The sequence below is a fragment of the Cyrtonyx montezumae genome, unplaced genomic scaffold (genome assembly GCF_038088225.1).
Source record: "Cyrtonyx montezumae isolate F1298 unplaced genomic scaffold, pur_monq_1.0 scaffold_2, whole genome shotgun sequence".
NCBI lineage: Eukaryota > Metazoa > Chordata > Aves > Galliformes > Odontophoridae > Cyrtonyx > Cyrtonyx montezumae.
Genome location: NW_027071936.1, coordinates 8,880,346 through 8,906,643, shown reverse-complemented (window position 1 = coordinate 8,906,643; position 26,298 = coordinate 8,880,346). Strand labels below are relative to the sequence as shown.

The window sequence follows — 26,298 nt, the reverse complement described above, 5'->3', positions numbered from 1 at the left end:
CCCTCGGTGCGGCAGGGGCGGGGCCGTCGCAGCCCGCTGCGGTGACCGTTTTGCGGTGCCCGTTGCAGTAGCGCCCGCAGGCTCGCTCTCGCCGCCGCCATGTACCTGTGCAGGGCCGCCTCGCAGGCGCTGGCCGCTCGTCTGAGCCGGGCGCCGTCGGCTGCCAACCGCCTCTCGCAGCGCGGTACGTGCGGGGGGGAGGGGGGGGGGGTGAGCGGGGCGGAGGGGGACGCGTGAAGGTCGCGGGCAGCGGACCGGTGGCGGGGCTCGGCCGGGCGAGGGAGGGACGCGGATGCCCTTCGGGACGGCGGACCCGCGGTCGGGAAGGGATGCCGCAGCCCTGCGGCGCCGGTAGCACGCGGGGTGATGGCAAACGCAGCCTGGCGTGTGTCGGGAGGGGTCGGGGCTGTTTTTGCTCGCAGCGCTCGGACACGTGTCGCCAGGCAGCAGCGTCTGGGTAAAACGTGCCTCAGAGGAACCCCGAGGCCGCGGTACACGGCTTGCGCTGTCATCGCGGTGCGGTGTGTGCTCCCGACGGCATTGTGTAACCCTGTCTGCCCGCCCTGCGCAGCCTCATCTGAAGGTCAGCTGCCTAGCTGGCAACGAAAAAGCCGGAATTAAAAGCAAAAGGCTTTTTCCTAATGTTGTCTGCTGTTAAACCGAAGAGAATTTGGTACCTCTGCTGACACTGAGCAAGAGTGAATAGAGGCAGGTTAATCCTACTTTCCCTAGGCAGGATGCATCTGTATGACTGTGCCCAGAGATGGGAAGCTGACAGGCAGACATCCTTCTCAGAAACTTGTATGCTCATCAGAAGATCTCAGATAGCACCTCATTCACTTGGGCACCACTCCCTGTTTTTCTCCACTGTCCTACACATCGCTAAGCTGCATCCCCCAATTTTGCTATAGCTTTTTCAATCATCTCTTCCCATGTTAAAGTTCAGACTCCATCATTCTATTTTATGACCACGTATTAGCATTGATTTTACATCACTATAAATAGCGTTTTTTTTCTGTAGCACCTCTTCGACAGATGTCATCTGGGAGCGTTCCTGGCTCTTCTGGAGAGAACATGATTTACTATCTCATCACTGGGGTTGCTGCATTTGGTGCTTTTTTCTATGTAAGTGGACCTGTCTGTGCTTTCTGAGCTGATGTGGTTCTAAGCGTGTTCTGGGTTTTAAAAACACAACTGAAAAATGAGGTCTGTCAATAGAATGTGGATGTTACAGCACGTAATTAAATACAGTTGAATAGAAAAATCAGATGAAGACAACTAAAGAAACGATGCACATTTCTTGCCTGTTTCATTGTTATTTTGATGTGTGTAGTATTGAGATTCTTGGTGGAAAAGAATTAAAGCTGTGTGAAATTGATTCCTCCAAAGATGGAGTAAGGCATCTGTCACTAACACCTTGTCTCTTCTTGCCAACTGCAAATGTTAAGAGCATTGTGTGGTGGGCAGGACGGATGTGAAGGAAGCTGTTTGAAGCTGGGAGGGGAAGATTAGGAACTGGCTTAATTGGAGCACAAAAGAAGATAAGAATATTAATTACTTAGAAAAAAGCATGCTTGAGCTTTGTAAACCCTGAGTATTTTCAAGCTTTTATAGTAGTCTCTCACCAGCCTTTCTCTAAGGTCATCAGACTGTGCTTCAGGTCCCTAAAACCTTCATTTCATAGCTCCCTTCCCCTACTGAGAACTGAGATACTGACTAGCACATCCCCAAATGGAACAAGTTTCTCTCTCCCCCCCCAGTTAATCCTCAAGAATGGTGAGTGGGATCTACTTGCTCAAAATACCATTGCTCTTGTCTGATTGTCCAAAGGAATTATAAACTCTCTTGCTGTCAGCTTTTTGATTACCATAGTTTTTTATACAAATACAAACCAAAGCATAATTGCCTTTTGAAATATTCAGTTCAATTCCTGAAGCACCGTTATTTTCTTTCTAATTCCCATATGTTTCTTACACATGTTAGTGGAGAAAAATGGATTTTTTGATATGTTAACATTGCTTGTAATCATTTGATATCCTTTTTAAGATGAGCAGCAGTGCTTGTTTGAAGCCCTTCCCTCTTCCCTTTATTTTGTTTGGTAATCTTAGTTAGATATCTTATCTCACATGTTTGTATTAGTTAGATATATGTTTAGATATATTTTTTTTCAGACCTACAAGGTAGTTGGTTCCTCACGCAGCAACTACATTGATCATGTCAATGTTCTCCACGAGAGAGGGCAGAAACATAAAGCTGACTCTTACAAGGGTAAGTGGAGCTCTCCTCTCCTTTTCTGTGGGTACACAAAGATCTGGAGCAGATTTCTGGGTTATCTCATCAGGCCTTCACAGTGTCCAAGTCCTTGCCTGCTCTCTGCGACTTGGAGCAAGGACTGTTCTGCTCAAATTTTGTAGATGAGCTTTGTGTTTAGGCAGTTATCTTGGCCCGTGCCCAAGCTGCAGTATCTTTGGATGAAACAAGTTGATGCGTGAACCACTCATTCTATCTTGAGTATTTTCATTTGATATACCGAAATCTTAATGAATTTTGATTAAATGCTGTTAAAATCAGATATCTTCCCGGCTCTACCCCAAAACAAAAGAACAGATGATAGCTCTTTCTCAGCCAACATGTTGTCTCCAGGCCACGTGTGTCACGAAACACTGTGGATCTGTTGAGTTAGGAACAAAAGCAAATAAATAAACAAAGAAACATTGTAAATAGATCTAATTTCTTATCCCACAACTTGGATTGAATCCTTTTTATTTTAGGTCTAAACAAAAAGCAAACAGCACTGAAATGTATGATAAATCCTTACATAGTCCTTCATGCTTAAATAATTAGACCAAGTTAGTTCACATGCTTGTAATGGAATGTTGTCTCTGTCCACATCAATTAGTGTTAAAACACGGTTAATCTGAAAGATAGAACTTGGCAAGCATGGCCTTGCTATCAAAAGCAATTATAAAAATGGCATGTAAGGGACCTTGCCATGATTATTGATTTGCCACTTAAAAAAAAAAAAAAGCAAGCCTCCTAAAAACAAAAAGCACAACTTTTTAAAACATGGAGCCATCGCTCTTGAAGCTGTCAACTTTTTCAGAGGGTGGCTTCTGGAGAATTGATTCAATATATTTGCATGCTATCAAAGAATAGGTTCGAGTATGTTGAGTTGAAATTTCCAGGGCAAAAACATCGTCTAAGTTGTCTGCCTCTAAAGTGATTTAGTTTAATCTTCCTGAAGTTCCGCAACGTGCTCTTCAGTTCTGAAGTTTTTAGAATTATAGATTTGAAGGTTTAAAGTGGCAAAATGCTTTAATGTAGATTCTTTGAAGCAGCTGGAAGTAACACGGGTCTTGAACTTCCAATCGGCAGAGATTTTTGGCTACAATTTTAGTGCAATTCTTTCTTGTCCCTAAAACAAAAAATCAGACTGGGACCAAAGTACATTTTTTCTCCTAATGACCTTGTCTTCTGCTGTTCAGGGATGAAGCAAGAGTTATGCCAACGCGGTCATATGAGCACAGTAGTGTTAAGTACACCTCCCAGGCCACACAAAATGTCAGCACATTCCCTCTCCCCTCTTAGGGTTCTCTTTGCAAGGTACTGTGTTTTAACACTACTTCACCAATACGTTGTGTAGGATGCCAGCATCAGTGGTACTATTTACCCCCAGAAGACTATACATGTGTTGCCTGAGACTGTGATAAGAGTCCTCAGTGCTTAATTAATTGCCATTTCAGATACCCTCACATAACCTGATGCCTCTTGCTGTTTAGTATTTTACTTAAATATAGCTATTCATGGCAGATGATTACTATTACTAAGGAGAGGCAGTAAGAAGTTTAAAACAGTTGTGGGGCCATCCAGAGAAGACCTCTGACACTTGTTTTCCCCCTTAATTTGGATCTTTAGACTCCTGACTAGATGCTCAAGCCTGAGTTTTTAATTGGACTTGTGACTGATTTCAATTCACACTACAAAAACACTGTTGAATCAGCTCTTTTTTAAAACCCTTTTTCATTCTGAACTGTATCCTCCCCAGAGAGGTTTCTAGTCTTACTTTTCCTATGGAATCCTCTCTGTACCTTCTCAATAGAATCTCCTCCTCCCCCTTTCTCCTGTGCCCTGTGTAGTCTTATTTTGGTGTGTATATCTTGTCGTGGCATATTGCCATAGTGTTGCTTTTCCCAAAAGCACCACTACAGCTTCTTTCCCTGTGTATTCTTTAGATTCAGTTAAGTCCTTACACTGTTTCACAGTAAGCATTGCTGGTTAAGAACTGTGCTCTCAAAGTCATCTAATACTCTTTAGGATCATTTAAGTTCAAGCTTAAAATACACTGTAAAACTGCTAGTAACAGTATGAAATGGAGGATAGTAAAGCAGCATGCCGAACAGCACACCTGTGCCGTGTTTGCTATGTGTTATGTAGTTAAAAAAAAAACCATTGTGCTGGAAGGACTTACAACTAGGGTACAGCTGATCAGAGAGAGTCGCAGAACTGTAGGGACTGGGAGGGACCTCTAGAGCTCATCGAGTCCAACCCCCTGCCAAAGCAGCTCCCTAGCCCAGGTTGCACAGGTAGGTGTCCAGGTGGGTCCTGAACACCTCCAGAGAAGGAGACTTCACCACCTCTCTGTGCAGCTGTGCCAGTGCTAAGTCTCTGCTGATCCAAATGACTTCTGTGGTTCTTCATTCTGGGGAAAGTTCTTTCCTGGTGCCCCAAACCAGTTATTAAGACCTTCATGTAACAAACAGTGTTGACGAAGTGAATGAAAGTATCAAACACCACTGTAGGCTTTTTTGATTAGTGTGTCAAAATGTCACTTAAATGGAATTTAATTGTTATGTAAGACATTAAAAAAAAAAAGAATTGCAAATATTCTTCAGCAATTTTTAACTGAAAGTTGTTCTCAGATGTAGGGAAGGATTTTAAAATGCCCCAGGCAGAAACTGGACATGAAGTAGCAGTAGGAAATTTGGAACATGATTTGAACTGTAAAATGATGCTTGCCTTGTGGAACATTCTGCTTGCTTATCTAGCAAATACTGAGTTTTGTCTTCCATTCACGTGTGTCTCCTTTTAACCTACTCTGTATTTCCTCTTTTTTTAGTGATGATTTTTCTTTTAAACTTAATGTAAGCTGATTCAATCTGTCTAATCTCTACTCTGCTTTTACACTTTCCAGACTAAAATACAAGGGAAATCTCTTTCCAAAGGCGAGGAAGTTAAACACAAAGGATTCACCATTGCGTACCTTGCAGCCTACCCTGGGATGACTTTATGCCTTCTATTGTAAAACTCCATCCTTGTGAGACTTTAAAAGAAATACCTATGTTTTCAAGGCCAAACCATATTGAGCTCTTAGTGAATCTGCTTTGCAGAAGGCAGTGCTGGGATTGAAGCTGGCTGTCCTGAATGAATGCACCCTATACTTGACTGTCCAATAAATTGTACTGAATGCTGAGCTTGGCTGTTAGTCTGTTCTTTGTGTAATCAATTTAGTTTTTCTGAAATACAGCCTTCTCTTAAAGGGACATGGTCAGATCGTGCAGGACAAATCTTTGATTTTCACTAAGCAGTGAGTAGACTTGCGTTAAAACCTGAATGCAATCAGGTAAGCTTGCATTGCCGTAAGAAAAGAAAGAAATGAAAATGAAATCTGTTCCATATATAATCACATACAAAAGAAAAAAAATCTGACTATGTCTCTTTAAACCTTTCCCTCTTTTCCTCACTTAGTTCACGCTCTATTGCAAATTTTATTTCCAGTTCTGTTTTCTCACCTGGTGAATTGGGTCTGGTAGTAAACTTACAATGAACACTTGCTCTATAACTTTCTTGATCTTAGTGCATACTTGCATGGTGTTCGTGTTCTAGTTGTGCTGCTCTGTGCCATTAGTTTGTGATGATTTGTCTCAGCTGAAGTTGTAAGTTCACGTGCTTGGGAAGATTTGGGTTTTTCATTTCTAAAGAGCCTGTCCCACGGAATTAAGGCAGTTCTGAGACAGCTGGGACTTCATAAAATGAAAATCAGTCGTAGCTGGTCATGTCACTGTTGGGCACTCTACTTAACATTCTCAAGTTATTTTCTGATTATACACCTAATTTTAGTAGGAATCCCTTGTTTCTTTCTGTCCCATGGATCTTCTTACTTGAGTGGTATGGCTCTTGCAATCTGAAGTGTGCTCATAGCACAGTCAATATGGCTTCAAGGATGCAGGATAAACAGGGGTAGCAGAATATCTCTGGTGGCACAGAGCTGAGAGATGCCACAAAACCCATCCAAAAACTAATTTTGTGTTGGGCTCTGAACTGCTGTAGCTACTGCCAGCCAAGTTTGCTGCCTGGAAAATAGCCCTGCCTTGGATTGCAGCGCTTCCAATATGTGAGCCTGACTGGTAATACATTATGTAAGAGCTTTTAAGTATGGTAGCACGGGTACTATTTGTGGTGTGGTAATGCCACTGCTAGGTGCAAACTGCACAAGAATCAATTTCCCTGCAAAGTCAGAGCGCATTGTCACTGACCCTATCAGTAAAGTGGGTTTGGAGCAACACTTGGTATGATCTGCTTCCCAACACTTTTTATTTTTATCCTTCCTTGCATCCCCACCTCGTGCAGTCACTCGTTTTAAGCCGCATGGTCTGTTAATATACTGAAGCAGCTGTGAAATGTGGTAGTTAAGAATATGGTTTCTTTATCTTGTAAACATCTTTTATGGTGTCACACTTGATAGTAGGGGAGGTTAATTTTTTATATAACAACTTGCTTCGTAAATTCTGATCCCAGATGTTAGTTAGCTTTCCACTTTAAAATTTGAGGACGATTGTGAAGGTAGTCGGTGAAGTTGTATTGCATGCATACACTTTACGCTTTCTTTATTTGTAATAAACCCTTAAAAGGTGATGAAGAGGAGACAGCTGAAGTCACTGGAGCAGATGTGGCCATGGAAGAAGCTGATGCAGCAGCCACTGCTGGACCTGCAGCGCAGGAGGAGAGTTCTGGGCTTACCCCAGAAACGGGAGGAGAGAGTGACTTGCCGGCTGCAGATGCATCCAGCGCTGCGGAGGAAGCACAGCAGGAAGCTGCTGCTAATTCAGAAGCTCCTGCAGTGCAAGGTTAATCAAAGAATACAGTTTCTGTGCGTGTGTTGTGAGTTTTGAAACTCTGCTTCTTACAGCAGAACACGAAGAACAAACACCAGCATTCCTAATGGAGATTGTCTTGTAGTGAAAACTAATTCAGGTGTTACCTCATGAGCATAAGGTGATCACAGCTTTCAAGGGAGTTCATTTAACCAGTGTTTCTAAAAGCATCCTGCCTGTGGTGCCAGAGTTGGTCTAAAGCTAGGAGAATTAGAAGTTTTATTTTATCACCCCATTCTGCTCCTTCAAGTCCTTATGTTAATGGGTAAGCATGAAATACAATTTACTCAACTGTTATTCCTGTGACCTGATTCCTAAGGTCTGTCAAGGAATCTGAGCATTGTATCTCACAAGCTTTTCCCAAGATATTCACATTAAATAGTATAGTTCTGCTGATAGTGAACTTCAGTGGAATTGTGTAACAACCCACGGATCATTATGATCTCAGTCCTAACGATATATCAGGTTAGAAGTTTCAAAACACAATAAGACATCACATTAGCATTAAACACAAGTCAGTTGGAGGCTACATATCCAGTACTCTTAATTCTCTTTGAAATACTTTGGTTTATCATTTCTTTTCAATTCTGCAGTAATACAAACACAAATGTAAGTTGCATAAAATGCGGAATTATAATTTAACTTCATTTTTTGTTTTGTTTGGCAATCAAACTTATTTACTAACCTGTACGTAAAGAGCAATAACTTTTCCCCCTTGATTGGCCCACCTAAAGCAGTTGAAATTTCTTGATAGATATGAAAGCAGCAAGCATTGCCTTCACAGTTCTTAAAAAAAAAAACAAAACAAACAACAGCAGAAAAAGAAACCATGAGCAAGTCTGTGATGAAAGAGAAAATTCAGTGTAATCCTTGCTTTGGAAAGAATGATTTCAGTGTGGTTGTAGTAAGTGGAAAAACCAATGGTAGTTTTCAGTTTGAATGAAACACAGGACCTTTACTGAAGGTCTGTATTTGACTTCTTTTGAGAAAATAAACATGCATCTACTTTGAAGGAGAGATCCAAAATGCAAGGCAAACTGAAGTTAAAAGGATTTCAGCTGCTAGTGTGTGGGAGGTTACTGTAGTACCTTGAAAGGTGTTGTCCAATTCTAGAAATATATTTGCCTTTTTTCTTTGGTGGCTCCCTTGAGGATGCATCTTAGCTGCCTCTTTAACAAACAATCTTGGGATATGGCACAGCTCTTCAAGTGGTTGACTGCTGTGAGAACTTTGGATATGGATGGGATTTTAATTCTTGTGTGAATAGTTCCTGTGTAAGTCTGCAAAACAATCCATTAAAATAACAGACTTTACAACAGCGCTTGGTCCAACCTGTAAGTATATTTGCTGTGACTATTACTGTTTACATAAAATGTTCACGAGGTGGAGGTTAAAATACCCACAGCTAAAAAAAAAAAAACAAGCTATTTCAATAGGATGTTTAGACAATTTAGGAAGGAAATATTCTGGTATAAGTTAAAGATAATGAATCAAAGCTGCTGAGAGAGATGCTATAAGATGTTTCTATCTGTGCTGCCCTACAAAGCAAGTGCAAATGTTCATTCTAAGGAGTGGGTGCTTGCTTGGACCCAGAAGTGCTGAAAGTTCCTTTGATGGCGCTGATCTTGGGATAGCTACTGATTGCTGGGGAAGGTGGGATTTCTGTATGGCAACTATTCCTATTGTTGTTTTGAATATGAAGCACCAAAGGCTCTAGGCTCTTGGCTGAGAAGCACTGTGTGTACCTATATTGAATCTGAGTATTTAAAGCCAGGCATGGTAACTTTGTGTAGTTAAGTTACTATTTTTATAAAAGCAAACCTGCGCGGTGTAACCATTCATAACTGCTGGGGCTGAGCAGATGTGGTATTTAGCAATTACTAGGTCTATTTTCTTTGGCAACATAGTGAAAACCCAAGGCTAGAATGGTGCTTCTGTTGCAAAGGTATTTTTAAGGGATTCTGAGGGCTGTATCCTTCGTCCAGTCTCGCAGCAGCAATTGTTCTTTGCCGAGTGGTGAAGCTGCCAGGACATAAAATCGTAGAGATTGGCATAAAATTGTTGCTTCACCCATCTTCCTTCTGGCCTCTAGTCAGAGTATTACATATTAAGAGCATGTCACGTCTCGCAGTGCTTCACCTCAGTGATCACCAGCATCTGAAGCCAGGGAGTGTCTGATCTCTTCAGTGTTTCTGGGATGTTAGAACTTGGTTTGGAGAACAGGTATTTTGTGCCACTGGGCACTAATGAAGGCTGGTGCGATTAACTGTGCCTAAGCTAAGAGTGAAGGTTCATGTGAGGTTCCTCCGCTGGGGATAAGTTGAGCCGTGGTCACTGTGTAACCTGAGTCCTTCTGTGGGAGGCTGCCAAGGCAGCTGGGGCTCTGTCACCAGGTCACCTTGGTATTCCTCTGCACACCCAGTCAGGCCCTGGCCTGCTGAGCAGCCATGCTTCTGAGCAGTTGATGCCTCTGACCTTCTGAAGGTTTTAACAAACACCGTGGGGTCTTGACACAAAAGCTTAAACCAGCATCCCTTTCCTAAAAGCTAGCCCTGATTGATCTTGTGCATTAAATACAAGAGAGCATTTTGGCTCAGAAGTTCTCTTCTCTGTATGTGCCCCACATTGTTCAGAGTGCTTACTCATGTCTTTGAAAAGTGGTAGTTTATTTAGTAATTATAAGCACTTTGAAAATAGCTTTTGGTTCTGTATTTGTCCATAACTTTCCTTCTCTCTTATTTTAATGAAGCAGAGAAGTGTTTTCTCTCTGAAGAAAGCTCATTTAAATCACTTTTATTACTCTGTTCGTGGGGTGATACTGCTTCTCCACATGAAGATGCAAAGATTCCTTTTTCCACTAAACCACTGCCTTCTTAAATGCAATTGTTTCCATTGATAAAAAGCTTCCTGTAGCATCTTCAGAAATGTAAGCTGTTCAACCAATGGGTGGTCATCTCAAGGGTCCAGCAAGCAAATAGAATGCATGAACTCCTGTGGATGTTCAGAATTGAGCAAAACCTTGGATGTGGGCATTTGGGGTCATTTCAGTTTTAGAGATTTACATCCCACCGCTGGCATCTGGAATTTTGGGAAGTACCATTGCAAAACAAACAAACAAAACTCCACTTACTGTGCCTTGTTACTCTCTTTCGAAGGTTTTAAATTCTGTTTCTCTACTTCCTTTATTACTTGAGTCATTTCTCTGACTCATTTGGTGACTGCCTGATGCCAGTAAGTTTCATGCTGTTTTCCTTTTAATGTGTACTATGTAATGATAAGTTATTTCTCCAGTATAAGAAATGCTATGAAATGCACAGATTGGCAAGGTACTCTTTGGATTAGGCACAGTTTTTGCATTAGTAACTGATTTAGTTTGTTGGATTGCTGCTAAAAACTCTTCTCCAACTCTGTTACAGACATTTGAGGTTTTGGTATCATCAGCTGGAAAAGCAAAAGCAATTATCCTACAGTCATGATTCCTAGATGCCTGGCTTCTGTAACATAGAGTCTTATAACTTTTGCAAGTACTGAAGAGTGAGGTCTCTTCTCCATTTATTATTTCAAACACTGTTCTTCTATGGCTGGATTTAGGAGGGGTGAGTAACTATGTTTGAAGAGGATTAATGCCTGAATGTGCCAGTGTTTTCCATGCTAAGCTTTGAATGACATTATAATGCCAGCTGTCTGCAACCTAGAGAAACAAACATAGGCCGTGCTGGGCAGGAGTCACTGCTTTCTGGACAGAACTTTTGCTGACCCTGTCACACAGTGATGCCAAACGGATGAAAACACCCGACACGATCAGTGTACTTGTTTTTGCTTGGTAAGTTACCGAAGTCTGGGTGCACACTTAGATGCCTTCTGATCTGTGCTGTGACACCGTCGTTATTTGGAAGATAGCTCAGAAGTCCTCAGAGTAGTTTGTGACTGCTCATACTTATTCAGAAGCTTTCAAAACGACAATGCTCTGTAGAACAAATGCATTCTTCCGATCATTTGTTTGTGTGACATGTAGGAAGGAGAAGCTGCTCAGCCTGCAGCTCTTGGTGTGGTAGAGTGCAGCATGGATAGGGTTGGGCAGGCCTTAACTGTACTTGGAGCTTGGGAAAATGTCTGCAGTGCTGTTCTCCCTGCAGCTTATCAGAGGCTTGTTTGCCATATTTTATGTAGACAAGTTCATTGCCTTACACAGGCCTTTACATGTAGAATGGTGTAACAGCAGACAAACAGAATGAGGAAAAATATTCACCTCATCTGACTAAATTTAAGCTTAATTATGAAGTATAATAAAGATTTATGTGTTTTTAATCTCCTTTTAGAATATTTTTTCTCTCTATTGATTATGGTAGATGTTGCTAAATAAATTAGGCTTTAGAAAACTGAATTATGTGAATGTGATCCTATGAGGGCACTGTTCATGTCAGTGGAAATACTGTTGGCTATTCCTGCTTCATGTTTATCCCTTTATTCATCTGTTCTTTGGGCTGCTGTGTTTATCTGCCATCCTTCAGACTGCCACGCATTGCCCACTGTTCTCTTATCTCTTCCTTATATTTTTCCTTCATAAAACTGAGCTTAAGGATGACTCATTATAGCAGAAAGAACAGGAAGATCTCTGTAGTGTTGGATGAATGGGAGCAATATCATCTTGAGTGAGATCACAGCATTTGTGGGACAACTGGGGGATTAGGCTCAGCCAGCATGGGTTTACAAGAGGCAGGTCCTGTTTGACCAACCAGATCTCCTTCCATGATCCAGTGATCTGCCTGTGGGATGAAGGAAGGGCTGTTGATGTAGCCTACCTAGACTTCAGCAAAGCCTTTGATACTGTCGCCCACAGTATTCTCCTGCAGGAGCTGCAGCCCATGGCTTGGACACATACACTCTTTGTTGGGTAAGGAACTGACTGGAAGGCTGGGCACAGAGAGTGATGGTGAACTGAGTCACATCCATCTGGCAACCAGTCACGAGTGGTGTTTCTCAGGGGTCTTACTGGTGCCTGTCCTCTTCAATACCTTTACTGATGACCTGGATGAGGGCATTGAATGCACCCCCAGTAAATTTGCAGATAACACCAAGCTAGCATGAAGTGTTGATCTGCCTGGGGGTAGCAAGGCCCTTCAGAGGGACCTGGACAGGTTTGGTCGCTGGGCTGAAGCCAATGGGATGAGCTTCTACAAGACCAAATGCCAGGTCCTGCACTTTGGCCACAGCGACCCCAGGCAATGTTACAGGCTTGGGGCAGAGTGGCTGGAAGACTGTGTGGAAGAAGTGGACCTGGGGTATTGGTATCCTTGCTTGTATCAGAAACAGTGTTGCTAGCAGGAGCAGGGAGGCGATTGTCTCCCTGTACTCAGCACTGGTGTGGCCGCATCTTGAGATCTGAGTTCAGGTTTGGGCCCCTCACTGCAAGAAAGGCACCGAGGCCCTGGAGAGTGTCCAGAGAAGGGCAGTGAAGCTGGTGTAGGATCTGGAGAAAAAGTTTTATGGGGAGCAAAGAAAGGAATAGAAATTATTTATTCTGGAGAAGAGGAGCTCAAGGGAGACATTATTGCTCTCTACAACTGCCTGAAAGGAGACTTTGCCAAGGTGGGGGTTGGCCACTTCTCCTGTGTGAGTGATGAGAGGGAATGGCCTCAAGTTGCTCCAGGGGAGTTTCAGGTTGGATGTCAGGAATTTTTTTTCTCTGAAAGAGTGGTCAAGTGCCAGAATGTGCTGCCCAGGATGGTGATGGAGTCACTGTCTCAGGAGGTGCTGAAGAAACATTTATTTGTTGTACTAAGGGTGAGGGGTTAGTGGGGTTCTATTGGTGGTAGGGTTAGGGTAGACTGGATGATCTTAGATGTCTTCTCCAAACATAGTATTTATATGATACTATGAATAGAAAGTAATTCTCCAAAACTGTGAGTACATGAAGGCATCAGCTGGTAAATGGAAAGACTGTTCAACCACCTTCATTGAAAAGAGAATTTTACAGCATGTGCTGAGTGACAATATCAGTAAAATGAAAAAAATATATACCACAAAGAGAAATACTGTAAGTATCCTCCTTTACAGAAAAAGCCATATCACAGAATTGTAGGGGTTGGAAGAGACCTCTAGAGATCATTGTGTCCAATCCCCCTGCCCAAGCAGCTCCCTAGCCCAGGTTGCACAGGTAGGCGTCCAGGCGGGTCTGGAACATCTGCAGAGAAGGAGACTCCACCACCTCTCTGTGCAGCTGTGCCTGTGCTACGTCACTGCACTGTGAAGAAGTTCCCACACATGTTTGTGTGGAACTTCCTATGCTTCAGTTTGTGGCCATTCCCCCTTGTCCTATTGCCACACAATGAGGAGAAGAGTTCAGCCTTGTCCCTTTGCCTCCCGCTCCTTAGTTATTTATAGATGTGGATCAAATCTCTTCTGGGTCTTCTTTTTTAAAGGCTGAACAGGCCTTTCCTCATAAGGGAGGTGTTCCACGCCCTTTATCATCTTTGTAGCCCTCTGCTGGACTCTTTCAAGGAGATCCCTGTCTTTTTTGTACCATCAGTAATTCCTTTCTGTCCATTTGTGGTGGCAATGCAACCTGGTGCTGGCATATTCATATAAATCTTTGGACAGTCCTTCTCTTTTTGGAGAGAAACAACTTTTCCCCAAGCCAGCAAACGCTGAACTTTGGTTCCTACTTTGGAAACCGTCTTAAGTGAACAAAAGTACAGATCTAAGGGAGCCAGGCACCCCCAACTTTTGAGTTCTGTTTTTCAGTTTCTCACAAATACATTCTTGAGCTCCTTTAACATGAGGCAGATTTTGACATTAAGCTTTAAGCAGGGAATATTTTCTCTGACTACCCTGATGTTTCAGAGGATGTCTCAGAGACACACAGCAGAGCTCACTGAGAAGATTTTTACCCTGTGGATGGTATGTAAACTTAAGCATCACATTCTGATATAATTTGTTCTCTTACAAAGAAAGTAAAGAAAAACACGTAACTGTCAATAGAATATTGTTCCTCTTTTTCACAATTGTTTGACCTTTTTTTCCTTTGGAATAACTGTACGACTCTGGTTATGCTGTAGGTAACTTGAAGTCTGAAAGTCTGTTTTGGTTCTTTGATTTGAGTGGATTCTGTGGCTCCAGGCAGATTCCATTTGTATTATGCTGGCTATTGGGTATTATTTTAGCTTTGTAAAGCCAAATTCTTCTGCAGATAATAACATTTGCAGAAGTAATTGAACATGACTTGCTGCATGAAAGATAGTAGTCTCCTCTTGATGTTGGAGGAAAAAAAAAGCAAGACATAAGTAAGATGATTCAGAAAAGTGCATTTTTAATATAATAAGCAAGTCAGTATAATTATACCTACGGGCTATTTTTGTTGCTCATCTATAAACTGGCACTGTTAGATTGCTAAGAATAATCGAAGGTGTTAGACAACCAAGCACTCAGAATGAGGAGAATGCTCTGAAGCACTGCTGAGGTAACTGGCCAAAGGTGGTGGAAGTTGTGCTGCAAGGACTGAATTCCCAGAGAGCTCTCCACCCCCAGCTGTGTTGTTTGTTCATTTGAATGTGGACTTTTCCCTCTTTTCATGCCACACTACGAGTTTTCTTCTCTTTGATCTCATATCCTATTGTGGTGGGTCTTCTTTTTTTTTTTCTCAGGATTTCTGGTCAATGAAACCTGACATATGAAATAATAAGTACATATCTGATCACTGTTAGTTCTGTTTGTTCGCTTTCATGCGCGGTCTGAAACAGACCTTGGAAAATTCAGCTTTTTGAATACTGAACTCTGAAATCTGACAGTAACTCCTATGTAGAAGTGCTCTCAGAAAGGTTATCTTCTACAAAACTTCTGGTAAGAGCCAAGTTCTTAACAGATTTCAGATCCGCTTCCATCAGTATCTGCTCATCTTGTTCCATAGCTCCCTTTCACTTGCCTGCTTCAAAGCATCTTATCCCACCACCTGGAAAACATGACTGCCGATGGAAGTAGGTTCAACTTCAGAAGGGAACTGTGAGTCCCAGACAGAAGTCCAGACAGATCCCCATTTGAAAAGTCCCTCAGGAAAGTTTTAAAGCTTGCTTGGGAAGCTTCAAAGCTTTGGGGGAAGATGTTACGCAAGTAGTAGGATCTGAATTCTCAAAAGGTATCCATATGTTGTTGCTATTGGCTGGAGAAGCTCAACCCGTGTGTGATTTGAAATTGTTTTTTTTAAATTATTAGCTGGAGCAAACATCACTCAGTCATACGGGTCATACAAGTCCCTGCTTATCATGTTTATCTGTTCTGCTGGGAGAATGCTGAGCTTGCTAATATTGTGATCACTCAATTGAAAATCATGAGAATGCAGAAACGCAATGGATTTGGAATGCTTTCTGTCCTGTTGTGAATACACAGAGATGTATAGTCCTGCTTTCTCAATGCTGGAACATCTTTAATTTGCAGGGGTGAAAACTGTGTTTTTGGAGACTGTGGTAATAATAATTTTATATAGAAGGAAGCTTTTTTTCACTGAAATGATAGGGATACAGTTCTCTAAAAATTGTACTTCTGGGTGGAATTAGATGTTAGACATACTGCCAGTAAGCTACTGGAGCTGCCTAATGCTGCTGCCTTGTTTAAAAACAAAACAAAAACTTAATTTCCTTTTGTCTGAAAAGTCAATTTCCTTTTTTATATTTGCTCAACTCAAAACAGATGAGTTTTCAGAGCATAAGGAGTTTGGTGTTGTTTGGTGCATGTGTAGTGCGTGGCTGATTCTTGCCCAATCATGTTTCTGCACGCACAGTTTGGAAGGGCATGTTCCTTTTCTAAATAGTGATCTTGTAAAGCAAAGGAGCTGAAAACTGGTTAAGAGTGCATGTCATTATCTTACGCGTAAATAGGTGCTATTTTTGTTAGAGTTCAGTGTTAAACTGAAGCAGTGGATATTATAAAGGTTATGTGTTGATGATTGTACAGCAATACCATGCCAGGAGTCCAGATACCCTGGAGACTTTGTACTCTCTGCAATTTGTAAAGCCTTGCTACTTTAGTGAGCAGGATAGATTCCTCAGAGGCCTGAAGTTCCTCTGTATTATCTTTTGTTGCAAGGACAAGAAGGTTAAGCTCCTAATTCAGATCTGCAAGTGCAATATCATATGCAAATTACCTAAAAAATGAGAAAGGAATCCATTGACTCTGTGACTTAAGATTTTCCTTGGGATAATAGCTCTAATTGACAAATGCTTGATGAAGAATTGTTTAAAAAATAAATCTCTTTTGTTAAGAAATGAACAAAAAAAGAATTTTTTACATGAAGGCTGAAGTTTTGCTATTGCTATAATACCTTATAATATAATGAAACTATGATACGTATGGAGTCTGTAGGGTAATATGTCCTAATAAGAGTAGAGGTAGGAAAAAGACACCGAATGTAACTGTCAAATTATGAAGCCATCTAATTGCAGTGCTGTTGATAAATGATTTTGCTTGTTTCTGCAGAATTCATTTTTTGATTTTACATTATGTGGTTCAGGATGAATCAGGGAAATGAAAAGGAGAAATTGCAGAGCTTGATGTTTTGTGCTAGTAGCTGATGGATAGAAGAGGCAGGTATGGTGATCTGTTCTTATATATAATGTTCTTCTGATATGATTCTGAAAGAGATGGGTGACTTGTTTTCAGATTATTTTCATGTAATTATTAACTGGGAGCTGCTCTGGGATCACAGAGATTCCCTAGAGCAGAGAAAAAATGTGTTTATCTGGTAAGTGGAACGCAGCATTTGTTCCAAGATGGAACCACATATAGGACCAAAAAATAGACTTGTTTTGGTATATTGGGTTAATGTTCAACATAGCTTTAATATCTATGGACTGGTACAACACTGTGCTCACGATGATGCCGTCTTTGGATGATATGTTGGGAATGCAAATGCAGGGAAAGAACACTGAAGTTCTATGCAAGCTGTTCAATATCAAATTGAACAACCAAAACCACACACGAAGATCCTTCCTGATATATATACTCTACTGCATCTTTGACTGTGAAGCACACGTGATGCTATCCTGGGGAACAGAACGATGATGTAACAGCTGACCACATAGAACAGCTTGTTGTTTTTTCCCCCCTAAATTCTAACTGTAGCAATATGGGGAAGCTAATATCTTGCAAGTGTTGAATAGCTTTCTATAGATGAACTGATATAGAATCATTTGCGTTGGAAGGGACCATTAAAAGTCATCCAGACCAACTCCCCTGCGTTGAGCAGGGACACCTACAGCTCGATCAGGTTGTGCAGAGACCTGTCCAGCCTGACCTTGAATGTCTCCAGGAATGGGGCTTCCACCATCACTCTGGGCAACCTGTTCCATTGCTTTACTAAACTTCATATACTTTTATATACAAAAAACTTTTTTTTTTTAATATAAGCTTCTATAAGGTTGATGTTAGGCAACTTTTAGTTTCATATATGTCAAGAAACCTGCACTGATAGCAACAATTACAAAATGAGCAGGACTTATCTTCATGATGCTCAAAACATCAAACGATATCTAGTAATAGGACAAAAGACAGTGTTAAGATGACCTTAGGCCAGTCTGAATCTTTGCTGAAGATAGTGCCTGAAGCAGTGGGTAGTGACTGCTCTAAGCTGCTGTAGCTGATGTGGCCATGATACAGTGATACATTTGGTCTCCCTGCAGAGTGTAGGCACACACAGACATGATAATGAATAGACATATTTTGGATTTTTCTATACATATATATTGCTTTATCCTTAAGGTGTACTGAAAAATGGCTGGTTAGCAATCACAGCCTGACCCTTCAGCCTAATGTTAGGATATTTCCACATTAAAACTACTAATGGCACCTCTGCAAGGATGCACGGAGCACATGTTTTACGTCCCATGCTGTTGATCAAATGAGGATTATTTCTATGAAATCTTAACCATTAGAATCTTGCACATCATTAACACTTGGAAGAATCAGATATGTGTTGTTTCTTGGAATTCCCCTCACATAAATGTATTTGCATAGCAAAACTTAATCTTCTTATAGACCCTGTTGCCTTCAATTACTTCCAACACATCTGTTAGGTGGGCGCTTTGCGAGCCTTGCCTGCTTTCCATCTCATGCTGGTGAATGGATGAGGAAGACAAGGCAATTATCTGTTTAATTTGATTCATAGAAACTGTGAGTGAAGTCTTGGATGTTGCAGCTTCTTCTGCCCATGATGAAAACTTAGACAGTGTCAAGGAAGGAGTAGCCTCAGCAGCTCAAGAGATGTCTGACGCAGCCACAAGGAACCAGGACGCTGATGCTGAGGAGTCGGGGCGAGCTTCAGAAGGTGCAGGAGTGCAGCTGGGTCTGAAAGCTTTTGTCTCTAAAATCACTAATGGCTGCTTGCACAGAGTTAGCTGAAGTGACACCTTGTGTCTGCTTGTTTGCTATGCATTAGAAATAGATGCAAGTTGGCTGCTGGTGGCATTTGAACTCAGTGCCTGGTTAAGTGGCTGGGAGTAAAGTTCCCTCTTACTGTATGCAATGTTAACAGGCTTTTAAAAAAAAAGTCTGACTTAATTTGAAAAGATATCATCTTCTTAAATTACACCCTTGTAAAGAGTAATGTAGAATGTGGTATTTATAAACCTTACAACATTTCAGAGCAGCTATAAAGGATTGCTCTTGAGTTTGAATATAATTGCATACAAAGAAAAATACATGTTAAAATCATCACAGCAGAGATTTTCAAAGCTGTTTTGAAGCTTGTCCCCTAACCTCTATAACAGCTAGATGTATTAAGTTAAAGGGAAAAATGTCTGCATGCGCAGTGTGAAAAGTCATATCCCTTTAGTCCAAAGGACCCTTCTTGTTCATAGCTGAGTAAGTTGTTTCCTTTGTTTCTGCATTTGTACTATTCAGTGTTTCTTATTGGCATCTTGTGTCCATTTTCAGTTTCTGATGAGGAGAAGGCACCTGAAGAAGTCGCTAAGGAACCCTAAAGGTACACAGTACAATTTTAGCAGGAAGCTTCCTGCAATCCCCTGTTATGTCTTTCCCAGGTAGTGGCAATTGTAGCATGTGGAAAGACTACATGTGCGCTCTGACGGTGAATTTGTATTTCCACACCCAACAACTGCCCTGTTGAAAGATAAAAAAAATTTTAAAATAGTATTTCTTATTGTTTAACTATCATTGTTTGCATCTTTTGGATGCCTACGGAGCAAAACTTACTCAGGTCTCAATCAGGGTATTTATTTATGGGTTTATCTTCCACACAGAATAGATTAAGACATGAGTTATATTGTTTTTTTCCTAGGCAAAAATTGTTCTTTGAATGCCAAGTTAAATTACAGAGATACTAGACCTCATACAAGTGAACTCCTCTCTTACTACCCTCATTGTAAACATGGACAAGTTACCTCCCAGCCCATTTTTGTTTGTTTTGTTGTCAGGATGTATAACTAGGAAAATTGTGGTGGAAGGGAATAATCAAAAAAGAGATAGAAAGCTCATCCATATCCCAGGCTTGCAGTGGAAAAACTCCAAAGGAGCAATCCCCAGAAAAAGATCCTTCCTAACGGCGGTCAGCCCTTAAGTGGGGTCTGGGAGAGGTGGAGCCAGACTCGACCCCTTCTGGTCACACAGGTGAATTGCCTTCACCTGTGCTCCTGCGAGTGACTCAATGCTCACCTCAGGTGATCAATCAGTGGTTCAGGCCATGATTCAACAGTTCCCATACAACTGTGAATAATGGTTTGAAGGAAAGCAGATATTTAATGAATGTCTGACATGTGCAGAAAAATCATCCTTGTGCTCCTCAGAGCTGGGGGTGCTGCTCAAAATGAAGGCAAAGGGCACCCGAGGACACACAAATGCAGTGGAAGAAAGAAAGTAACAGTGTTAGGAAGTGTTTATTTTTTCTTCTCTCCACCTGACAACCTCTTGCTACCCTAAAAACTGCAGCACTGTGATACCAGTTGACATCTTAACAAATACTACTTATTCAGTGAAAGGGTAGTAATAGTAGTAACAGAGGATATCTTCAGACAAACCTGGAACTGATGCTGAGAGTGTGTCTGAGTAAGAATACACTGCTGTATTCCTTTATTTGGAGAGCATGCAGCAGTTCTGTGCGTGGGTCTTGGCCCCAAACTGACACTGCCATGAAACTACTTACATTGGTGATCTCAGCAAGCATGATTGGTTTACCTCACGCTTAAAGTTAAGCGAGTAACTATTTGTAGGTATAAGGAGTAGTGAACATGCTCAGCATGCAGGGAAATAACTTACCCTGAGCAGCAGGGCTGAAATGGAGGGATTCACTGAAATCATGCTTTGATGGGGGTAGCAGAGGAAGTTTTTACAAACTATCAGATAAGTAGGATTTACACAGCAATAGTGTTTGTGTGCTGTAACTCACTTAACTGATAACCTGCCATTGGAAATACAGCGTGCTTTGTATGTTAGCAAAGAAAAAGACATGATGAATGAAGTCTGTTGCTAAACATCCCTCTAAAACACATTCTTTTCTTCCTTTCCCCAGTGAGCAGCTCTGACGCCTCTGAAAATTTTAACAGAAACATTTGTGGTGATCAACTGATTCCTGTGAGAAACCTCAGCCTCTTCCTCGGAGACACAAAACAAGCTGTGCAGTTTGTTACACCGTGTGTTACGCGTTAGGACCAGTGTTCGTTGCTGCAACAGACTACATAATACGACTTCAGTTAGTTAAACAGATGCTGCTGTCATTGAGAACTCTGCTTTAGAAAGTAGCACCCAGCACCAAGCGTCAGCAGTGCCACCACCCAGCATGCCATAGATAGATGTGCTTAGAGAAGCAGTAGGCTTCATGGCACCCCTGCCAGGTGAGCTTCTTCTCGTTCCTGGTTGTCTAGTTGTTTACATCCATTTCTTACATTTGGTCCAAACTGTGGCGCATAATTATACCGCCATGCCATTCCACAACACAATGGAAGTTAAAACCTTATACAAATTACCTGTTTGCAATTGTAACCATAGGACATTTGGCTGTACAAAAAATCTGGCTTTCCTCCTGTGCAAACCATGCTTCCTTGCACAATAGAAGATCAGAGTAAATGTTTTTAAAGCTTCTGCTCTGAGAACAAGAACTGTGTGCATGTAGTAGCAGTAAGTACTGTATTGCAACTTGACAAAAACAATGAGCATCAAAAGAAACATGGTTGAGGTTGTCTTTATTGATTGGAGCGGTGGTTTCTACTTGGGGGTGCTGAGCCCCATTCCTACCAAACTTCATTCAGTTTGCTACAGTCTTTGTGGTGTTCTGCCTTAGCAGTAGGTGGCATAAAAACAAACAAACAAACAAAAAAAAAAAACCCAAACCAAAACAAGTTGAGAGAAGACTCTTGTACAAATCAGGAGCAATTTAGGCCGTGGTTAAGCTCCTCTGAGAGCTGGCATGTGGCCAGCTAAATCCCCATAGGTGGCTATGGCACAGGAATTCAAATGGACAAGGATCATTTTGGGCCTAATGAGAAACAGAATGGCTATAGGTACTCAGAACAATTATGTGTTGAAATATTCTCTCCCTAAAAGGGGCACATTAGAAATTGTGCCAAATGTGAAAAAGAACAGGGGCAACTATCCACAAGGCCCTTTACAAGCCAATGGCCAGGTGTTTTTTCTTTTTTGTTTTCTTCCTTGTTTCTCAGAATTGTAACCACTAAATAACCTTGGCTTGTTATTGTTGTCTTAATAATATCTATAATAAATAACTGGTTTGTATGCCAGTGTTCTCTTAACCCTCTGTTCTGCTATTTGCAAGCACGAGTGTGCATGTACTAAAATATATTTACTGAGATCACCATCAGCTGAAAAGTGTTACTGCCATCACAGCATAACAATAATCCTAAATGAAGCCTAAATAAGGTGTAGTATACACCATTTACATAGAAATTCTGAACTAAAAGGTATATCCAACTGCTAGCAGAACTTAGGAAAAGTGCTGAAAGGGAAATTACAGTGTTATAACATTCCTACCCATTGCATAAAGAAACTCATACTCTTCCCTTTATAATAAAGAGAATCATAAGTGTTCCAACAGAAATACAGCCCAAAGCCCCTGCACCTGTCTATAAATACCTGGAATAATGTTGAAGTGAAATCAGGATCCCAGGAACCATGAAGCCCTTCCACAGCCTTCTGCTTCAAGGACAAACCCTCTATGATCAGAAGGAGCTATGATTATTTCGGAGCTGCTGAAATAAAAGTCTTAGCTCGATATTCGTTGGATGTGTGTCTGTAGTTATCTGGTAGGTTAAACATTCTGTGATGGATGCATACTCTTAATCGTACTATTTCTTATTGAGCTATTTTCACAAATTCCCAGTGGGAAAAAGCTTTAAGTTCTGTGTCTGGACGTAGGGTTTCTGACACTGTAGGATTTGCTGACTGCCCCCTTCATCTCTGGAGTTGCTCTGGTACATGAGAAACAGACAACAAAGGGGTATATTAGTCCATGGTAACTGATGCACGAAGAATGAAAGCTCAGCCTATGGGGCCCTTTCCAAAGTTTATCATCTCCCAGTTTTCAGTAAAATGTAGTAGTCTCAGGATAACCCATATTTATGCTTCATGTCATTTCTAGCTTGAAAAGCTAGAAATATATCATGAACTTCAGCTGTGATGACACACAGTTTGCTTCAGAACTCATTTACCTTGCATTAACAGCAGGCGTAACATCCTGAAGAGGGCAAGACAAAAGGAGATGGGGAGAAATGCTGAGCTTGACTATATACTTCCAGTGTGAGAATAAAACTCGAGAGCCTGGACTTTGTCCGAACTGCCATACGAAAGCAGGCAGCGAAGCGTTTCATCTCCCTCTAGTGCCGGTTCGTGGGAAGGTGACCGCCTGCTGCGATTTGCTTGGCTAAAGGGCTGGGAGCAAATTTCAGTTGTACCCTTTCCTGTGTTGATATCAATACAGAATTTGTTTTGTTGACTCGCTTCTTGAAAACATAGGGCAACTGTGTAAATATATGGCTGAAACTGCAGGCTGGCAGCACGGACAGTTGTGCTCGTAGGAACGTTTTGGTTGTATGCTGGTGTAGCTCTGCTTACTGCAAACAGAAGGTGTGCAGAATGAGAAAAGTAAGGTTTATTCCAGAGCTGTGGCCACTGAACGGTGTGAGAGGTAATGGGATTTTCCTTCGTTCAGGCCTTTACTCCTCCTCTTGGGATGCTGTAGGAGGCATTGTGTCCTCCAGCTTTTCTGGGATGGGAAGAAGGACTTCAGATACGTATCAGCTTCATGTACAGATTCAGTGTCAGTTAACTATCTTGAATCTTGCTTGTTTAGTGATAAATGGTTATCCTTATTTTAAACCTTCCGTCCTCCTCAACACTGTCATAAAAGATGCATGTGAGCTCTGATTGTGCCCCTTGTGTCCCAAGTGTCACACATTGCTGCGTTGTGCCGTATCTCAGGAAGCTCTGCCACCTGTCCTGCTTCTTCCCTGTTCGCTATCGACTGCAGCATGCAAGCTAGTGGAATTGAGGAGGAAAATATGAAGAAGAAACGAGAGAATAATGTGAATCAGGATTGTAATTCCTGTTTCTTTTGTAGATACAGTGAGCTGTGGTGAATTCTTGAAAACTGCTTTTCTCCCGGCTTCCTCCTTCTTGCGTCGGGCTGCTTTAGCTCTTCAGCCGTTCTCCACAGAGGGCTGCGTGAGTGATTAAGCACCGGCTATCGTGCACTCACGCCATCAAACAGAAGAGGGCACTCAATCAAAGGCGGTAGGGATACGATAAACCCAGAGCAGCGAAAGCATCCCCCAAAAACTAGAGCTGAACAGCTCATACGGGAATAAACAAAGTGCGATTCTGCTCATTTCTAATTTTCATTTTCCCTTTCGTTACTGTGTCCGGGAGGGTACTTAGAGCCGTCAAAGCCCGGTGAACCCGCCGCAGTTCCGAACCTCGCAGCCCGAGCAAGCTGTGACAGCGGCGTGCTCCGTACCGACATGGCGCCGTAACCGCTCGGCCGACGTCGCGCGCTCTGCCGGTACCGGGACCGGCCGCCAAGCCGCTCCGGACCGGGGCGACGGCTCCGGCGGGCGCCTGCGCAGGGGCCGCGCATGCCCGCAGCGCCCCGCCGGGCGGCGTGAGCATGTGCAGAGTGGGCGCGGGGGGGCCGGGCAGGTCGCGCCGCGGCAGCCGCCCCGCCCGCCCTCATCGCCGCCGCCGCCGCGGGGCGGCCTCGGCCGCGCTCGGGCCGCGCCCAGCCACGCCTGCCGCTGTCGCGGGCGGGCGAAGGAGGCGGCTTCCCCACCGCGGGCACGGTAAGGGCGCGGCGCCGGCTCCTGCGGCGGGCGGGCGGGCGGTGACAGGAGGCACTCAGAGGGAGGGGGTCGGCGGCGAGGAGAGCCCCCTCCGCGGCGCTTTCGGTTTCGCGGGCGGCTGTCAGCGTCGGCGCGGCCTGCGGGGCGGCGGGGCAGCCCTTGTTTACACGGGGCGCGGGGAAGATGGCAGCCCGGCGCCCGGCCGCTCGCTGTCATGCGTGCTGGAGGGGCCGTCCCCACGCCCCTCCCTTCCCCCGGCCCGACTGGAGTGCCCTCACCTCTTTGGTCTCCAGCGCATCCCCCGACGATGAGTACTGTGTTAGGCACGCCATTTCCTTTGTTGTACTGCTGCTTTGTTTTTAAACCTGCGTCCTTAACTTTCTTTTTTGCCTCGTCCCTGCTCTTTTGTTATGTAAAGCGATGAATAATTTTTCCCTCCTCCGGCCTGCCGGGGAATGGAAACGGATGTTAAGGGCCAGCGGTCGGCGCGGTGGGGAGAGGAGCGCTGGTACCGAGCAGGGCGGTGAGGGATGAAGGTTTCGGGACCAGTGGGAAGGGAGCCTGTTTGTAGGGTAAAGCGTGCTGAAGTCACCAAGCTTTCTGCAGAATGCCGGAGGTTTTTAAGTGATGACGAGCTTACAGAAAATACTACGAGTCACAATGTCTTCTGTCAGGGAAAACATCTTAGAAAGAACTTTCAGTTGGCATAATGTGTTTATAGGTCTGAGAGTGAAAGTGACATTTACTGGTGTGCTTGAGGTGCTGCCTGTGATAGACTGCTGTTGTACCCATAGGAAGCCTTGTTCAGCAGTGATCTTGGCTGCTGCGTTTCTCTGTGCATAACCTGATTCTGCTTTCTAGCTGACTTCTTTAGCTATTCTGGCTGAATCAAAGGAAAGCCTGCTTGCAAACACTGGTATGTGATAATGCTGCTGGCCGCGGTCCTGTTCCTGCGGCTCTATCTATGTAGGTATCCGCATAAATCTGTCCTTGCGGTTTTGGATACCAGCTGAATAAAAGGGGAACATTGTTCCAAGGGCTCTTACATGTTTTCTGAGTGCTGTGGGAGCAGCTGCCTCCCATCAGTGCTGCCCAGCGTTCCGGGTAGTTTTCTTGTTTTCATGTGTGGGTACAAGTGTGTGCAAACTTTTCTCAAACACTTATTTTCTTTTTTCTTCCGTTTGCTTACAATTTAAATGAAACTGAAGCAGTTTGCAGATTTATGCTCTGAGTTTTGTTTTGAGCCCAGCCTGATAAAGAAGAGCTGACACGCTGTGCCACCTTTTTCACAGCAGCTTATCTACTTTAATTTTCTAGTTCTGTTGAGTTGTGTGCTTGCTTCACTGTTAAGTGGAGTGCAGTTGTGCACTGAGGGATTCACTTAAGGTTCTGTTTTTGGATGGCTGTTATGTGCTCAGTGCAGCTGTGGCATGCAGCATTTTAACCTTCTCTGATAGCTGAAAGCATCATAGTGTTTGGATTTCTTGTGGGCAGGTGCTTGGGCACGTAACGCAGCCCATTTGCTATCCTAATTTGTGAGGGTGGGAGCAGGTATGCCTCTTTCTGTTTTCCCACTAATTATGTGTAAAAAGACATATATACAATGCAGCAAAGCTGTTTTCTCTGTTGTAAGGGGACTTGGTGCAGGAGTGTGCTGCTCAGGGATAGGGTGCACGCTTGGCTGCTTCATTCAGCAAGAGATGTGTCTGCAGGAAGGTACTGTGTGCACACCTACTGGGATGTGTGCTGTTCTTTGTATCTCAGCGCTGCCAAACCAGGCTGCGGTGTGACTGGGTTCGTGAGCTGTTCTCTTTTTCCACCCTGCTGGATTATTGAGTTCCCAGAGACTCTGTGGC

At 43.0% G+C, this 26,298-nt stretch overlaps 2 protein-coding genes across 6 annotated transcripts in view; both read left to right on the top strand.

The window, feature by feature from the left end:
* The window catches only part of MAML3 (mastermind like transcriptional coactivator 3), a 413,710-nt gene that overhangs the window by 303,638 nt on the left and 83,774 nt on the right, over positions 1 to 26,298 (top strand). The window lies entirely within an intron of this gene.
* MGARP (mitochondria localized glutamic acid rich protein) lies at positions 88 to 21,443 on the top strand. Of its 5 annotated transcripts, none has more exons than XM_065736354.1 (7): positions 88 to 184; positions 1,022 to 1,125; positions 2,172 to 2,268; positions 6,909 to 7,124; positions 18,307 to 18,465; positions 19,074 to 19,122; positions 20,665 to 21,443. In XM_065736354.1, the coding sequence occupies exons 1-6, from the start codon at positions 100 to 102 to the stop codon at positions 19,118 to 19,120; spliced, it is 708 nt and encodes a 235-aa protein (XP_065592426.1). In that variant the 5' UTR covers positions 88 to 99; the 3' UTR covers positions 19,121 to 19,122; positions 20,665 to 21,443. The 5 variants fall into 5 exon arrangements, with proteins under 5 accessions (XP_065592426.1, XP_065592425.1, XP_065592422.1 ...); XM_065736350.1 differs by having other exon boundaries at positions 96 to 184; positions 18,307 to 18,483; XM_065736351.1 differs by lacking the exon at positions 20,665 to 21,443 and having other exon boundaries at positions 96 to 184; positions 18,307 to 18,483; positions 19,074 to 19,255.